An 18,674-nucleotide genomic window follows, 5' to 3' on the forward strand; every position below is an offset into this window, starting at 1 on the left:
CAAACTGAATGGGGGGGTGTAAGATTGGAAGTGGGAAGCCCTAGGCATATCATATCACTTTGCACATGGGTGCATATGTCCTTCCATCCCGTAGGATGACTACTATTTGGATGAAGTGATGGCTCTCAAAGCAGAGACATTCCCCTTCCTCCTAGCTGCCTCCTCCCTGAAAAGCTGACTGAGCTAAGGAAAGGCAGAAAAGCAGCTCTTCTCTGGATTCTGAGGGAAGGAAGAAAAAGATGCTGGGTCGAAATTGGCAGACTGGGGTCTCTGGGAGGCATCTGACAGAGGATGCAAGGGTCTTCCTGTTGGAAGCCAGGATTTGGGAGAGGTTCATGTGGTAAGGCTTATCTATCTGATAGCACTTGCAGGATTCTGTGGTAAACTCAGATCACTATGTTCTGATGGTGGAGATATGTGTTGAGAAAGGGAAGGGGAGGGAATAGCCAGATACTCATGGTGGGGAGAGGAGAGGGAGTCTCCAAACCATTACTAAAAAAGGGAGCCCTGAACTCAGGTTTAGAGGTCCACTGTTTAGACAAACCCATGACAGTGAATAGGAGAAACAAAAGAAAATCAGTAGAGAACTATTATCTGTGAACGGAATTAAACGTGATTAAAATTTTCTGCAGGAAAAATGGTTTCTGTGAGGAAATAAAAACACCTTTCAACTTTCACTCTGAAAAGTATCATCTTTGCATTTAAATCACATCTGTCTTTGGCGAAAGAGTTGAAAGAGTTCCTTCATCCTGATCAAGAGCCTCCACCCTTCCAGGATTTCTTGATTTACTATGATTGCAGGATTTACTATGTATTTTATGGAGAGAACTCTAGAGAGCAGTGGGGGAAAATAGCACCTGGTTTGCTACTAAAACTTTTAGTTTACCTTTTAGTAGTTTTCATGCTTTGTTTTGTTTAAAGCTGTACTGGCTTTTTTTCTTCTTGCATATGCAAATAGAAGTCACACTTCTATATACTGCTACTCTATCACAAAAAATATAAACCAAATACTACTTAAAAGTTCTGCTTGCATTGAAAAATACCCACTGAAACATTAGTTAAGCTTCTAGAGGTACAGACAGCACTGTTTTCTTTGCATCTGTAGTAAGTTACGAACTATTGACAAATGACCTGTATGTAGAGATTTACTTACCATTACTGCTCTAGAGGGGGGTCAGAAGGCCACTGATTTTGCATCTGGATTTCTGAAATAGGCTGTGTTGTGTATTTCACAATTTGGGCAGGTCACTTTTGAAAGAGAATTAAGAACTATATGTGACTAGTCTGATTTAGACTTAAACTATCCTGGGCTACCCAGCAGAAAGTAGTTGAGTAAAAACATGAGCTTGCTCACTGTTTGCAGCTTTGAGCTAGCATTCCCAGAAAAAGATTAAAAAATCCAGATTCTCTAATGCAATTGAATAAAGCCCATATAAGCCTCATGAGAGGCTAGTTCATGTAGATTCAAGGAACAGAAATTCATGCTAGCTGCTTACAGGTATTGCATTCAAAGCCTATAGGCCAACTCCAGTAGGAGATGCCTGGTTGTGATGAAACATATGAGTTTGCAGATTAAAAAGAAAGCACATCTCTATACTATGCAGAAAATACATTTTAAAACAGCCACTTTCTCCCTATATTTTAGCTTAAAGAATAAAATTGTTAGAATCCTGTGGTAAAAATACTGTGTCAATCAGTGAGAACTGTCTGATTATTTGAACCATCTAGCATGTGCTCTTTGTCTAATAGCATGTAAATCCTTTGTCTAGTGAATAGAGCCTTTTGTAGAACCATGACACAATTAGATGTGAATGAAACAGCAGCAGCATGGGCCAGTTAAGTTTCTGATTGGTTTCTGGAACTCCAGGTAAGGTAAGCTTGTATTTATATTCAGTAATGTTTACCTTCTTCCTGCCACATTTCCTTCTCCCAAGCCACCACCCTAAAAGCCATTGAGTCAGTCTTTGAAGAGGCTGCCCTTGCTCTAGGGCACCTTTAAAAACGGGGCTCTTCCCTGCTCTCTTCCGTATAGGAAATAAACGTGACTTGGAAATGCTTCCCCTCTGTCAAGATGGAATGAGAAAAAGTGCTGAGAGCAAGGCAAGAGAAAAGGGTGGCACACGTACACCTTCCCAGAGAGAACAGCCACCGTACTGGGGAGCAAAATAAATGGGATTGCCGTGGTGGTACTCCCGCCAACATGTTAAATATTGGGGCAGACAAATTTTTCAGTTAAAAACGTTAATTGGTGCTTTAACTGCTGCTGACCTGTATGGTTGACTCCCAAATTTGTAATGGAGAAGTATACAAAAACCAATCTATAAAGCTGAGTTGTTTCATTCTGACATTCTAGCCTTGACAAGGTGAGTCTGAGCGGGCCCTTTTCCACAGTCGTCCCTTTCTTCAGAGTGGGGGATTTTTTAAATTCTATTATTATTTTTTTTTACTTTATCCTCCCTTTGTTCGGCGTGAGGAGGGGACAGGCACTATGGGCTCCTACCCCAAACCCGTGTGGTACCGGCTTTGCCCGTTCCATGTTTTAGAACCAGTGGAGGATTGTCCGATCCCTAACGCCGGCTGGAATGGGGGAAGTAGGTGGCCGCAACAGTAAAACGGAGGCGAGCCCTCGCCAGCAGGCTGCTGCCAGGTGCCGCCGCCCGGGACGGAGGAAGGTAAAGCCGGGCGGCGAGCACCGGGCGACGCGGGGTGCGGGAGCCGTGCCCGCCCCTCGGGTTTCCCTCACGGCCGGGGCCGCCTTCCCGCCCTCCGCTCTGAGGGGGTTGGGGGCGGGGGTGCCGAGCGGCGGGAGGCGCGAGGGCGGTGGCGGCCGTTGGCCGCGGCCGCCCCGCCCCGCCCGTCAGCGCCGGCCGCGCCATGTGCCGCCGCCGGGCGCCGAGCCGGGCTGCCAGCAGCAGCCTGCCGCCCTCCCCGCCCGCCCGCCCGCCGCCCCCGCCGCACGGTGAGTGACCCGGCGGCGCCGGGCGAGACCCCGCCGCTGCGCGGGAGGCGGGAGAAGGTGCCGGGTGGGGCGAGGCGGGATGAAGGGCGGTCGAACCGGCGGCGGGGGGCGGCCCCGGCCTGGCGGGCGGGCGCTGCCGGGCTGGGGGGGGGGGTTTCTCCGTCGCTGCGGCGGCTCCGGCGTCCTGCGAAACCCGCGGCCGCCTCCGCCCGCCCGGGGCGCGACCCGCGCTCCGCCGCCGGCTCCGCGCGGCAGCCCGGTTGGTGCCGTCGGCTGTCGGCAAACGAGGCCGCCGGCGGCCGCGCCCGGAGGAGTTACCGCGTATCGGCAAAAGTCAGGTTCGGGCTTCGGGGTTTGCCGCTGCTGCCTTCGGCGGGGGGCAGGGGGGCGGGGGGGGGGATCGTCCTTCTCTGGAAAAGCGGCGGTCGGGGGTCTCTGCCCAGCGCCCTTGCGCCCCTTCCTCCAGCCGGCCGCTTCCAGGGCGCCAGAAAGTGGCCGCTTTTCCTGCTGACTGGTTCGCACTGACGGAGGAATAAATCTTACCGCCCGGCTGCTGCTGGCGGTAATTATTAACGTGCGGTGCTGTAAACTGCTGCGCAGCAAAACGATTAAGGTAGCGCAGCGAGACAGAAAACTCGGAATAACAACTTGAAAAACGTTTCTGTCCCGCGGGTAGTGAAGTAGCCAAGCATCTCGGAGGCGTTTTCTCTCCTTTATATGGTACAATTCAGTTCACATACGTTTTAAACAGGATTTAAGTGGAATAATCATCAAACTTCCCCATCTATTTCTTTAAAAGGTCACAGCTATCTTTTAAAGTTTGCCAAAGAGGTAAAATAGTAGGTAGGTCTCATCTTTCTGTCTCAGACTTTCTGTATCTCTGATGGTTTGCTGGACTGTACGTGCCCATAACTTGTATGCCGATGATAAATATATTGCATAAAAAGATTGTCCTTGTGAAATGTCACATTGGTTTAGCCATTGTTGCCTTAGATTTTTAGATGTTGAGAAGCGAGGTGATATTTTTGGATAAAAGATTTGGGCATGGTGGCAAGAATTTTTGGAACTTCACGGGTGGACTGGGTATAGTACGTATGTTAGATGAAAACTGAGCTGTCGAAGTTTGGCTGTTTTGCAGGTACATGATCAGCACTTATTTTTGAAGTCACCGTATTTATGGAATGAAAACTATATTCTGTCCTTATCGTGAACGATAGTCTTGCCTTTAATCATTTCTGCTCGTACTACTACTCTTCTCCTTAGTGGATGGAGTATTAAATTGTAGTAATTCTCTATTATTTCTTTGTGCAGCCATGGGATAGAGAAAGCAAAGGGATTCCTTAGCCTCCCTCTCTGTTTACAGAGCTACAATAGGTGTGGTAAATCTTGGAGTAAGAACTGAGATAGCAGGGGCAGTCGTTCCTATCCCCTTCGTGCCCTGCAGATGAAAGGGAAATTACCTATGTCATGTGGAACAGTGATGCTAGCTCAGATAGCTAGTGCTCTTAGTGCAGGGGTATTTCTTAAGTTTCTCTTACCTTAGCAACTGTAGAACTTACCCCCCAATTCCTTTGATGTGCCGGTTTGGCATCAGACAGCTGTGAGGCTGTAAATTTTGCTGTTTATATTCCTGGTGTGTTTGCAAGTGAGTAATGAAATGTGGGGATCTTTCTGCAATTTAGAATGTGATTTGCAGGTCATTATTCAGGGATGATTCCCGCCAATGTCACTGGGACTTGGTTGCGTGATTGGGTTAACTTTTCTATTGTGCTGCACGGTCCAAGAAGTACAGAGCTTGTGTGCAAAGTGTTCTTCAGAGTCATGAACCTGAGGTTCTCTAGCCTAGTAATTTCAGGTCTGTCACTTTGGACTGCTGAAAGAAAATAGAAGGCAACGATTGGGTTTAGGGCTTTTTAGATTGAATTCTACAGGTCACTCTTTTGGTATGGTATTTTAAGGTTGTACTTGGAAGCGGAGGGGGGGGGAAATTGCAGTGCAGCTTTTCATCTCTGTTGCTTGTAGAAATCCATACTGAAGAGCTTGAAAATTATGTTTTGCTTCTATGTTACTCAAATTTTCAGACGATTTCTGCATTTTACTAACATTTACAAAGTTTGGTAAACATAGGTTGCGTTTCTTACCCCTATGCAAGGTCAAGCTGTACCTGCAAACATTTATGCAACTTTCTGGGTTATCATAAGATAAGTTGGCCTTTGAAGTGCCATTCTAAAAACAAATAAAGAAAAGTTGCTCTTCACGAGCATTTTTATAAGCCCTGGAGATTAAGATCTTTGGCACAAATGAGTTAACTGCACCCAGAAAATGGAAAAAGTTCACGTGAGGTAAAAAATACCCAAAACCCCAGAAAATTCAGCTGGCTGGGAGGCTGTCGCTGCACAGCTTTCAGGAGCAATGCTTTAGGAAGCGGCTGGCTAGCATGGTGTGCCAGTCAGCAGAAACTACTTGGCTGAAAAAGGCCGTGTAGCTGCTGTCACTATTCTTTGTTAACACGATCAGTGTTCCCCTTAAAGAAAGGAGTCAATAGAGTCTAGATTAATGAGTGCACTGCATAAAAATACAGTGGATCAATGAGCTCATATATAATCTGAGTCCACTGGCATGCATCAGTAACATGTGGATTGCATGGAATCTGATCGCTAATATAGTTACTGTAACTACAGAGATTACCAGGACCTGTGTACGTATGTATTGATCTAACTTAATACAGGACTGCTGAAAAAACAACCAGGAATGAACATTAGTGACCCAGCAGAGTAATTTCTGATTCAAGGGTCTTCAGGTAATTTAAAAGATGGGGACAAGTTATTCCTTTTGACCTTCAAAAACAGTGTGGCCAGCAGGTCGAGGAATGGGATTCTGCCCCTCTACTCCACTCTGGTGAGACCCCACCTACAGTGCTGCGTTCAGCTCTGGGGTCCCCAGCACAGGAAGGACATGGACCTGTTGGAGCGAGTCCAGAGGAGGGCCACAAAGATGATCAGAGGGCTGGAGCACCTCCCCTATGAGGACAGGCTGAGAGAGTTGGAGTTGTTCAGCCTGGAGAAGAGAAGGCTCCCAGGAGACCTTATAGCAGCCTTCCAGTACCTGAAAGGGGGCTACAAGAAAGATGGGGACAAACTTTTTAGCAGGGCCTGTTGCGATAGGACGAGGAGTAATGGTTTTAAACTAAAAGAGGGTAGATTTAGACTAGATAGAAGGAAGAAATTTTGTACGATAAGGGTGGTGAAACACTGGCACAGATTGCCCAGAGAGGTGGTAGATCCCCCATCCCTGGAAACTTTCAATGTCAGGCTGGACTGGGCTCTGAGAAACCTGATGTAGTTGAAGATGTCCCTGCTTGTTGCAGGGGCGGTGGAACTAGATCACCTTTAAAGGTCCCTTCCAACAGAACCCATTCTATGGTGCTGTGATCCCATAGGCTGCCCCCCAGATACAATGCAAAGCTAATTGTGCCTTCCCGGGAGTCTAAAGGCCTCGGAAATACTTGACTGTTTAAAAGGAGCTGTCTTAGGACAGAGGGTCGGAGCCATTTGTCAGGCTGCAGCGTCAAAGGAAACACCTCGACGAGAGGGTGTTTGAGGGAGTAAGCTTCCTCACATTCCAGGGGATGGTCATTCAGGGAGATGATGTGTAATAGACTCTCTTGTTATTAAAATTTCTTTTCTCTCTAGAGCTTTATTTCTAAGGAACAGTATTATTTCATTAAAGAATATTAAGCTTAAGATTATTAAAGAATATCACAGGTCCTAAGGAGAACAGAACCAGTTCTCAGCCAAAGCTTTATCTGCAAAGAGGACCAGTTCATTGCAGCCTGGTTTGAAAGTGAGTGCAATTCTCATTGTCAACATCACTTCACATGTAATAGGGCCTTAACTGATGTGCAAATACAGTACGTATTTGCAGACAACGAGAGAAGACAGAAGTACATGTAGCTTCGTAAGTGAAATGTGAAACAGGAGAAATCTGTCTTATAAAGTTCTGGAACCAGAACTGTCTGTATGAAAAAAAGAGATTAGATACTTAAATGGATGCTAAGAACTTCCAGAAATAGGGTAGTTAAATATTTAAGTGTGTGTAAAGGCCAGGGTAGAAGCAGGATTTGGAACAGAACAAATGTTTGTGCTTCAGAGTATAAACAAACGTCTTACTTGGGATAAGTGGAATTTTCTCCAGTGGCTAAAACACCTAGCACCAGACTTTTTAAAATTTCTTTTTATGAAGCCTCTTATTCTAATTGTTTTCTGATACCATGAAATAGTTTGCCAGAGAGGATACGTACTTTCTTTTTTAAAATTTTCCCCATTTGCTGTTTCAGAACATAGGTAAAGGCATATTATGTTTGTGGCGTGTTTTGGAAATATGGTTTGGATTTTTTTAAAGCATTTTTGTGCCTAATAGCCTTTTCAAAATTCCATTATGGTCTTAACTAGTCTCTTATTCGGTAGATACTTAAAAACTAGCTGGAAGTACTAGAAACCGTGTTCTCGCCAACTTCAATGTAGACAGTGAATGTTCAAATTGTCTAGTTCTAATGTTTATAACTTCTATGGTTTGAGTGAATGAATTGCCAGAAAAGCTTGGGAGATCTGGAATTCTCTGGACTGTTCATGGAGTTTCAGTTTCTTACTTCAGTTTTAAATTAGATTTATTATTCAAAATTAGATTTCTAATTTGCCTCTGGGCTTGGGCTGTGGCAAATGTAGAAATGGCTCTGTGACTTCATTTAGCTTTGACTTATTTGGCTCTGTGGTCGTTAGTAGTCTAGCTGTGGAGATGATAACAAAATTTAAATGATTCATACTTGTGGGGGTATCATTTTGTAAACAGAGATAAATGTGTTTACTCTTATCTTTATAGATAGGTCAAGACTTAAAAGCTAGGGGGTTGAGACAAACAGGAAGTCCAGAGATGAGCTGTAATTCAGAACCTTCTGCTCTTGTGCCTGTCTCGTATCCTTTCCGCTTGTCCACTGCAAGTCAAAACACATCTGAATATTGTTTGGAGACTGTTGGTTGGTTGTGGGGTTTTGTACATTGTGTGGCATTTTATGCAAAGCCAGTTCCTCCGCATGTATTTAATCCTGTGAGGAATATGAGTTAAAAGATTGTGAACAAAGACCAAGACCAAAAAAAAAAAAAAAAAAAGCTACTGTGTTCTGACATGATTTTAGTTGTCAGAGTGCATGCAAGGGGGAAAATTGTGTTCTATTCAAATGACACACACGTGTACAGAAAACCTGTTCTTTGTCTTGGCATATATTAAAACTCTTGTTTTATTTGGCACAATGAATATATTTTAAGGTAGCATGTCCCCTGCCTAGACTTATACAAGTGCTGAAAAAGATTGGTTTGCTGCTTCAAATTAGTGTTGAACATGTTTCACCGACATATTTGTATTCCACCATCCCATTTTACAGCACAGGTTACTAATTTTAGAAAGGAGAAGAAACAGCTATCTTTACCTTGTCTTTGAACATCTGTGTTTTGTGAAAACAAAGCAGTTAAGAAGTACTCCTCCATTCTTTTTGTGCTCTGGATTGTATACTTCTATTGACTCCAACATGCTTAAGACATTGGACATACAATTTGGTTTTTTACAAGAGCATTTCTTGTGTCTGTCTTTATTTCCTGTTTGCATCTTATACCCCAGTAACTGGATCAGGTTAACTGTTGAGGTTCAAGAAGGGAAATTTGTGTAGTTCTAGGTGTTCACCTCTTGTCCAGAAATAAGCCGGCAGTATTGATTTTGAAAGACCTGAGACTAAAACTCTTTTGGCAGCAATACAAAATGCCTCCTTTTGTGTGTTTTCTTCTTTGTCCTCTCTGTGTCTCACACCCTGTGTCCTTTGCATTGCCTAACTTTGTACTGGTTTCTAACACTCGGTGCTAGACTAATCTTGCTTCAGGTGGCGCTTGTGGCATGCCATATATACAGGATCATAGGAGAGTGTTTTGGCTGATTGAAACCTCAGCACCTAGTCTTACTAGGTAGTATAACTAGTCCAGGACCTGTCTAGGTCATCTGTATCCTATCTTATCTTTCTTTCCATGGAGGCTTAGCCCAACTTCCAATGACTTCAAAATAGTAACCATTACTTGTACTGGACCAGCGCTGTATAATGTTGTCAGCACGAGGTCTCCTGACATGCAGACCACCTAGGGAGTGTATGTTCTAAGTTTATTCAAGGTTCAAATGTAGTCATCTTGACTAATCTGGTAACAATGCTGAGGACTGCATGAAAACAAGTTGATTTACCCTCAAGCCGTCAGGGATTAGCAATGCAAGAAAACCAAACACTGACGTACCTTGCTTAGGTGACCCTTCCCAAGAGCTGCAGATCTCTTAAAAAAATAATGCATTCCTATACCGTATAGTATACTGTATTGGGTTTTAGTCATCTTTAGACTTCACTGGGGATGTGTAAGCAAAAAGTTGGAAACCACTGCATGATTTCTTCCTAATCTGTTACTTCATTTCTAAACTCCTGAAATCTATAGTCAGAATTTTGACTCCTTCTCTATCATAAAAATTTCTTTCTTTCTGATGGTTGGTGAGAGCAGTGTGGCATTCATTTCCATCGCGCATATTTCTGAATTTGTTTTCATGTTACTAGGTGTAACTGGGATATGGAGCCAAACTGTGTAATGGCTGCGAGGTCTGTTTGTGAACAGCTGCTCTGCGTTGGCAATCTGTACCAGGGCAACCATTTCTACACTGAAATAATGGCCATGTACTCTGCATTTGTATGTTGTTTGCAGAATTCAGATTGAATACTGGCAGTGGAGGACGCAAATACATAATGCAATAAGGTGCTATTGAACAAGAGAACAGAAATAAATGGTGTCTGGTTTGCATTTGTGACCTACAGTCTTGCTGTGTTAATGTGGTGGGTAAGGGTTGGTTATATTTTAGATAACTGTCCTCTCACTGGTTGCTGCATTTGTGTTTTTAAATTGTCATTTTAAAATTTGTCTCAACTTTGTCTCTTCTAGGAAAAACAAAATGAAGGAACTAGTGTCAAACAGTACAACCAATATATCTCAAGCCAGGAAAGCTGTGGAGCAGTTAAAAATGGAAGCATACATGGATAGGATGAAGGTAAACTTAGACTTATTGTTGATATTTTGAATTCACTCACTAGTGTGTGGTACAGGTTCCTTTTAATATTGCAGAAGGACTCAATCAGCTGAAATAAAAAAAATCTGTGTTGAGCTATAAAACAATATTCAGTACTGTGAATTAGTTACTATGAATAGTAATGAATAGTATCAGATCATAAACTCACTATTTAGAAAGATTGTATTTATAATTCAGAAATATTAGTGCAGTTCACATGAGTAGTCAATATTGCTTTTATGAAAACAGAAATTTCAGTTGCTCCCTTTTGTTGCAGTTTTTAGCAATGTCTTGTAAGACCATTGAATTTGGAAAATTGTAGTTTCTATCTTGTATAGTATCTTGACAAATTCGTCACGTAATAGAGGCCTGTTCACAGGGACAGGTATTTCTATTTCCTTCAGTAAGGGAAGGTCTGCCTTTTCAGTGTTCAATGGGGTTAGTCCCCTGATTCACGTCATATTGCAGTGGCACAAACAACAGCACTGACAAGAAGGAACGGGTTTGCATGAGTGGCAGAGGAAAGGGTTGGGAAAATATGGCCCCATTTATTGGAATTTGAAATTGCTGATGCTTAGTAGATTGTCTTGTACTTGCTTTTATATAATCAGTGGTAACTTTCACATACCACATCATTAGCTCAGTTATGCAAATAGCTTCATTAGTTAGATGTATAAAGCTTTTAATTACATATGTAAGAAAGACATAGGTTATTTTTACAGTTAGTTTAATTAAAAAGAACACAGTTATTAGCAAGTGTGCCAGACCTAAAAAACAGATAGCTTGAAAGTGCAATTATTTCACCTTGGAAAACAGCTTGGGACCAAAAAGGCACTGAAGAAAATCTGATGTTTTTCAGTATTGTGAGGGTTCCTGGGCTAACATAAACCAAATACAATTTGCAAAATGTTTATGTCTTGATTTCTAGAATTTGTTTGAATAAGTATATGAGGGATTGTGAGAAAAGGTTGGTTGGCTTTGTATTCCCTCAAGACCTGCTTTGCCGTTTAATCTTCAAACAGTTAAGTGTGTGTTTCACTATAGCCAAAATTTACCAAGAGACTTTGCAGTGGTTTCAACAGGAGATTTTGAGTTGTCGGATCATAACTGTAAAGTCAGAGAAAATAACTTATTTCCTTTTTTCTGGTGTTTTGCATCTGCTTAAACTAGTTAGACATTTAACAAAAGATCACTGCTTTCCAAATAATTTAATTAAACACTGTTTTGCAAGTAGCTATAGCAGTTATTCCCATAATAGACCAGACCACATTGTTAACATTAAAAAGGTGCCTGTGTTATTGACTAGGGAAATCAGAAGTTCCAGCTCATTTTTCTACTACAGAGGCACTTTGTTTTCCATGCACAGTAGCTGCTGTAACCAGCCAGAGTTGGGTCTGCTCAATTAAAATTTTGTAGTTACCAGTATGTTAGTTGCCCATTCCCTGCCGTGTTCTGGATTGTTCAACTGATTTAAAAATCAAGTCCTATAACCAGTCAGAGCAGCAACCAGTGCAGTGTTTTGAGGTTCCACAAAGACAGCTTGCTGTTGAGGTGTGAAAGAAACAGGACAGCTTAAAAGGGGAGGATGAAGTTACTGGTGTATTGTTCAGTAGCTGGAAGGAGTATTACCATGGTGGGTTTTTGTAAACCATAAGAATCCCAGAAGGATTGGAAATTGAACCTGCCTTGCTTCCCCACAGAAGGAACAGCTAGAATTATAATGGAGAAGCAAGTAGAAAGCAGGAGGCATAGATTCCAAGCCAGGAAACAGCAAATGAAATCAGATGAACAGTGGCCTCATGACTGGTAGAATAATGTGTCTTCCAAAGATGCTAGCAGTAAAGTTGAGAAAGCAAAGGTAATATTGGTGCTTTATCACAGTTGTCCCCAGAATAAAGCACTATTTAATCTTCTCTTTGCAGGCAGAAAAGCAAGGAGTCCTCTGACATTTAAGAATCTTGGTGTATCAGTTATTATTCCATTTTCTTTTTTCTTAAGAAAGTAGAAAATATTCCTAACTGGTTCTGAATAGTGTTGGGACATAAGCAGTGGGATTGTCAATAAATGTGTGTGGATCTCTTTGTTTTAGATGTAAAGGATAAGCAGAGTGGGTGTCGTAGCAAGGGTGGTAATTAGTCACAATCCACGACAAGACAGATGACATAGTAATTGCAGCATTTTGCCCTGTCGTTGAAGCTTATAATTATTAGTGCAGCTAACAGGATTATGTTCTAACTTTGGCTGTTTTTATCACCTCTGTTATTCTGAAATGTAATGGTAAAATTCCACAGTCCTCCTGAAGACTAATTCTTTAAAGCATCAGGGTTGAGTGTTTTGTTGTTTTTTTCCCTTTTGGTAATTTGACATCCCGATGTGTTTTTCACTACGCAAAATAAAAATAATTGTATAAAATGTGAGATCGGCGTGATACCTATATACTCCATTCCCTCTATCTATGCACTTTAAAAGATTTTAAAAAATTAAATGTTAACTTTCTGTTAGAATTCATCAATCAAACTGGAGTCTGATTTTTTTTCTTTAGCCACTTTTGCAATATGTATAAATTACTTTGAATCTGCAGACCAAGCTGTACTGCGTAGGAGAGCTGAAATGATAAATGTTAGCTTCATTTGAATATTCACATTACACACTTTTATTTTAATTCTTGATAAAAGCTATTCTGAAACTGTCCAGCAGCATTTCACTACAAATAAACCTAGAGGTGAGTAAAAGCTATGATCGAGTGGCCTTCATTTAACTCCCTCCATGACACAAATAGAAAGATCAGCATGTTATTTTGTATAGTAACAAACCACAGTATTGGCCATTAGGCAGCCTCTGCATGCTGACATATGCTAAAGCAGCCATCTCTGTTGTAGCCTTAATGCGATGCTCAATGCAGAGGTCTTCCGCCACAGTTATTCAGAATAATAACACCGAGCAGGAAACTTGCTAGAGGCAACATTGTATTTTGCTCTTTTTTTGGCAACAGTTCTGACTTTGCCAACACTGCTCACAGCCACAGGAGCCAATATTTTCATTGTTCCTGGAATGCAATCAGCTAAGCTAACTCCTCTTAGTGAGTGGTTGTTATTCCACTGTGCAAGCCTGAGCTACTCCACTTTTAGTGAAGAAATGGCCATAATTCACTTTTATAACTACTGTAACCCCAATGGGAGGATTTCTCCTCCCCAAACCTTTTTTTTTTTTTTAAAGGATGAAAATACATGGTCTAGTACATGTTTAGTTTGTGACAATGTGCTGAAATGTGGTCATGTTCCTCAGTTCCTTGTTGCAGGTTTGTTTTCTACTAAATCATACTATGGTTTGTCTAAAAGCAAAGTAATTTGTGATTTAAACACTATGACATTGAAGAAAGTGCTTGCTCTGCTTTGTGGCATTCCTACCAGCATCAGAGGACAAGTTAGATACAAAAATGAATGTTGTGCTTTTGCTAGTGAAAATCCTGTTTATTGTTATATGATGCCAAAGCACAGTAATATCTAGAGAAATGGTTAGAAAATGATACTACCAGGTTTATCCCTTCTAAGAATGGTGATTGAAATTGTACTTCTTTTCCATCAAATGAAAAGCAATATACTTGGGCTGATGTTGCTTATCCATACGTGGAACAAACAAGATAGTTATGGGAAGGTTGGACTGTTGAAATCCAGTGTTGGTTCTCTGCTCCTGTAGGGTTAGCCTACTTCAAAAAATTGTTGGTTTCATGAATAAAATAACTTGCTAGCTTAATAATTGAAGATGAAATGTGCTCGGCATCTTTAATAAACCCTGTCTCTGGGACCTAGAGAATTAGACTAGCTCTCCATTAGGTTTTATGGCAGTAACATTTATTATGACGTAGCACTGAAAATGGCATTGAGCTTTTTGTGGGCACCTGTCGCTCTGAGTTTGACTTGCTCTGTTTGAATGCAAGAGTTCAGGATCAGCTAATAAATTAATCAGAGCATAGAACTGCCTTAATTTGAGACACACAGCTGAGCTTGAAGGGCAATAGAAAAGTGAAAATGTGTATGTTAAATAATAATGAATGTACTGGTGATTGTCGTTACTTGAAAATACTTCTCCAAAATGCTGTGGTGGTACGTTCCTCCTAACATTACTGGAAACATGCTAACCTCCTCTTCAGTGGAGGTACACATAGGTCATTAGCAAAGAAAAGTATGTTTTCTGTCTTTTGATCTTTTTGGGGCTTGATAGGAATTTCATAAGTCAGTCTACATTGTGCCTTTCTCTGGAGAATCTGCTTTTATAAAATTTACAAGTAAATTTAAATGAAAACTGGGGATATGATAGGATTCCTAAGTTTTCTGTTTGTTTATTACTGTTCTACCTCTCTATTCTAGACAGTGCCCTTGCACCCTAAGCCTCATTCTTTTGTCATTGCTTAGCAAGTAGCTGATTGAAGTATGTCTGAAAATAATTACAATCTTTTTTTGTACTTTGAAGTCCATCATTTTCCACACATTTTTGTTTGACCTGCTTCTCTTTTGAGAAGCAGTGGTCCTTCTGAATCTCTCTGCTGATTTGCTCAGTTTAGTGCTCAGTCTTCTGCTTTGTGTTGGCCCAGCAATCTGTTGTTCACGTGTCTGCCCACCCTTTTGTCTTACAGGCCAATTCAAAGGCAAACTAATTTTAAGTGACCTAAACACCCTTCCTTCCTCTGCTAGGAGGATAGTCTATAATGGGATGCCAACCATAGGTACTTTATGGGTTTAAGCATTCTGCAAAGGCATGTTTTAGTGGATATTTTAAAACAAAAAAAGTTATTTTCTTCCAGAAGTTAATTTAAATTTCTTGCAAATCCTGATCCAACACCCATTGACTTCATAGGTCTAATGTGAAGCCTACTACAGGCTGGACTCGTGCCAAAGCAAGCAGGGTGTGGGGAAGCTAAAGCTAACAGTGATGACACACCTGCTAGAAAAATACCAGAAATCCAGTTTGTTTTTCCTCTTCACTATAGTTGTGCAAACATGCTGACCTCTGTGTTTGACTTGGGAGAAGCTGTCATGGTGCTTAGAGAAAAGACTTTTTTGTAAAGACTTCCCATCTCATTTTCTCAACTATCATAATATTGAAAACACAATATCATAATATTGAAAACAAAGCAAAGAGATACAGATAGTTGTAAATATCTTGCTAACTGAGCAGAACAAAAATATTTCTTACATACATTCTAAAGTCTTGAAAAAATAAATGAGTCACGGTGGCCTAATGTCACCAATACTCTTAGGGCACAAAGCCGCAAAGGTCACAAGGTTTCAGCTACAGCTGAAATGGTTTAATATTTCTTTTTTCATTTCACGCAAAATATCTTGTATGCCAAAATGCTGTTACATTTCTGCAGGACTTTTCAGTAAGCATAAACCAACATTCTGAATTTGGAGACTTTAGAATTGTTCATTTTAGAAGTATAAAAATATTAAGATACTGTTCAAGTTTTAACTAATGTTATGAATGAAGTACTACTTACCATAACTTACTAAGCAGAAAATAGCAGTCTGACTTCATTGAAAAGAGCAATATTTCAGTTAAATGAGAGCTATGACACATGATGATCAAATTTTTCTCCTGATTTATCATTTCATTTTAATCCCATGGTCATGTACCTAAAGAACTTTTTGTGTGTATGTTTGTTTGTTTGTTTTGCATCCAGAGGAGCAAAGGGTAGAGAGAGTGTTTGTGGAAAACCTTACAACCAATGACTGGGAATAAGAGCTGAAGCAGGCGGCCTCTACAGAAACACACACTTCAAGGAGAATCCCTATTGCTTATGGGCCATTAGCATATACATGTTTTAATGAGTATGTGCTCCTGACCTTCCTTCTGATGGAGTGGAACAGCTGAACATGAATCTTATAAATTGGTACCATCTTGTGTCACTATGTTAAATAAAATATATGTAAGGTTTACTAGGCCTAGTGAGAACAAATTGAGAGTTGTGGTTTCTAGTAATTTCAGGGATAAACCAATCTACTCCTATTCTATGATAGCCTCCATTATCATATGTTATATGAAGAATAATTATGCAATGCTGATTGGTTCAGAATTAAGTGTTACAGTAGTTCTCTCTTCTCTTCTATTAGGTATCCAAGGCTGCAGCAGATTTATTGGCATATTGTGATGCTCATATTGCAGAAGATCCCCTTATTATTCCAGTGCCTGCATCTGAAAATCCCTTTAGGGAGAAGAAACTCTTTTGTACTATCCTTTGAGTCAGTTTTCAATTAAAAATGTCTTCTGCTAAAATTTGGTATCAGTGTTGCATGCTTTTAGTTTTAGCATTTTTTCTTCAGATCTCAATACTTAGCCTATAACTACAATATTTTTAGAAGGTAGTGCATTTTCTGGTAAAAAATAAAAATCCTAAAAAATTCAAGGTAATCCTTATCTTTCAGACTAATGTATAAGTTTAATTTCAGTTCTTCATAAAGATTCTTTTGGTCTTAATGAAAGCATCGAGTACAGTATCAAATTGTAGATATCTTTGCCAGTCATAGATTTTTCTGAGACCTAAATGAGTCATACCAGTTCTGAAGCTATTTTTAACATTCTTATTTTCTTTGGAAGGTGAATTTAATTCATTTGCCTTTACAAATTTATATCTAAAAAGAGTAGTGTGACCTTTCCTCAAGTAGCACTGTGTAGGAAGAAATGCCAGTGATTTATGATGTTTGGAACAATCAGTCTTATACCGTAAGTGGTGTTTATAAATATGTTTTGTGAAGACTGTAATAAACTTGACTATGAAAACAATCGTTGTAAAGCAACATTGTAACTACAGGCAAAATGAAGATTTATAGTTTAACACCAGGACTGCATCAATAAAACTGTGTAGAGAAATGTGGCTGCTTGTATCTTGTTTTGAATGATAATGATTTAAATTATTTTAGAAAGTAAACTGAACTGTAATATATCAGCTATTCCCAAGGGTCATTGTGGAGGGTGTAAATTCTGCCCTGATCTATACAGGGAGGGGGATTACATTTTCTAAGCAGCTCTCTACAGGCTTTTGCCCACGAGAGCAAGATTTTATGGGGATGGGGAGTAATGGTAAATGAATGTTGTTCAATGCAGCGAGACCACTGTGCCATCAACAGCTGCTAGTTTGTATATTTTGAAGCCGCAGATTAGTCATAAGTTACCAGCAAGTAATTTGTGGAGGTTCTGGGAGGTTTTTTGTTTTGACTTTGTTTAAAGTGCAGTGAGAGGAAAAGATTGAGGTATGGAATATGACTGATCTGTCATCTTCATGAAGTAAAATTAAGCTCAATCAAGGCATCTGATGGAAACAACTGTTACATTATTGACTTTGTGGGTGTTTTTTTTTAATTCTTCTCCGTCAAAAAAAAGCAAAAGCTCCTCTCTGGTCTGACACATTAGGAGAGTTCCCTCACTACAGTACTTCATAGGTACAGTGTGTCAATATAGTGGAAATATCACTCCTTGGAAATGCCTGTGAAATCAGCTCCCAACGTAAATTTCGTTGGAGGCAGTATTGTTGGAGAACTTCACTAGTCTGTCTGAGTCAAGGCTCTGAACAGCTATTCATGATGGAGCATGCTTCCTCTGCACAAACTTGTATTCCATGAGCATCTTAAATACCTGCACGGCAAAGACTAGCTGAGAAACTGAGGGCCTTGGGATATTCTTAAATGCTGAATTTAGATGCTAAAAAAGGGCTGTTTGGTGAATGAAGCTATTTGCATTTAACCCAAAGTGCACATACCTGCTTGAGCTTATTTTTAGCAGCTTCCATCAATGTTTGTTGTACTGGTTTGTGCAGTGGAAATACAAGATGTCTGCATCATACAGGTCTTGTTTTCTTTGCTAATCAACATGGATATTGTGCCACACCCAACTGCATTCGGCTACGGGTCTAGTCACGCGAGGCAGGTGGCTTTGGACTGTGGTTCTGCTGCCGACCAGCTCATCACCACACGGAACCTCCATGTTAATTTACTTCTTGTAATATTATTGTAAAAACCCATGATATTCTTTCTAACCAATAGGCTTTTGGGATGCTTTCATTTAAAGGTTTGGCTTTTAATTTGGCAGCTGAAGACATTGGTAGTCTAGTAGGCACAGAGCTGCTTCGCAGTACCTATTCTGAAAAACATTCAAATGTCTTGAACAGGTCTTGTCTTGGCCAGGTTTGTCCTTGGTTGCTATTTCAAAGTTTTCAGCTTAAGATTCCCATTCCTAATTTTTAACAAGAATATTTCTTAATGCAGGGTGTGTTCAGCTTTATTTTGGTGGTAGAGAAATAGGCTTTAGCTAACTGAGTAGCTATTTCATTGACAGTGAAATAAAAATGGCTTTCTGAAAATATTTGTTAAAAAGGAGCAACAAAATGCTTAATAAGGTTCTTTAGGGAATCCTTCCTACACTGTACATGATTTGGTAACTGCTCTGATCACCATGGCAACATTTTCGTTTGTCCTTCCACATGTATGGTTTTAACTGGAACAGCAAGGGAGGGGAATATAGGGCATACAGCTTTATTCTCAAAGGCTTTGTAACAACTTGCATTTGTGGCTCATCATTAACATTC

At 40.6% G+C, this 18,674-nt stretch overlaps 1 protein-coding gene across 4 annotated transcripts; it reads left to right on the forward strand.

Moving 5' to 3' along the window:
- Nucleotides 1-181: 181 nt before the first annotated feature.
- Nucleotides 182-16,961, forward strand: GNG4 (G protein subunit gamma 4). 4 transcript variants are annotated; one of them, XM_075042058.1, is made up of 3 exons: nucleotides 182-340; nucleotides 9,973-10,078; nucleotides 16,207-16,961. In XM_075042058.1, exons 1-3 carry the CDS (start codon nucleotides 240-242, stop codon nucleotides 16,333-16,335), a joined length of 336 nt encoding a protein of 111 aa, XP_074898159.1. In that variant the 5' UTR covers nucleotides 182-239; the 3' UTR covers nucleotides 16,336-16,961. The 4 variants fall into 4 exon arrangements, with proteins under 4 accessions (XP_074898159.1, XP_074898160.1, XP_074898163.1 ...); XM_075042059.1 differs by lacking the exon at nucleotides 182-340 and adding an exon at nucleotides 2,841-2,959; XM_075042062.1 differs by lacking the exon at nucleotides 182-340 and adding an exon at nucleotides 3,143-3,297.
- Nucleotides 16,962-18,674: the final 1,713 nt, after the last annotated feature.

This window comes from Buteo buteo, chromosome 12 (assembly GCF_964188355.1).
Source record: "Buteo buteo chromosome 12, bButBut1.hap1.1, whole genome shotgun sequence".
NCBI classification, from domain to species: domain Eukaryota; kingdom Metazoa; phylum Chordata; class Aves; order Accipitriformes; family Accipitridae; genus Buteo; species Buteo buteo.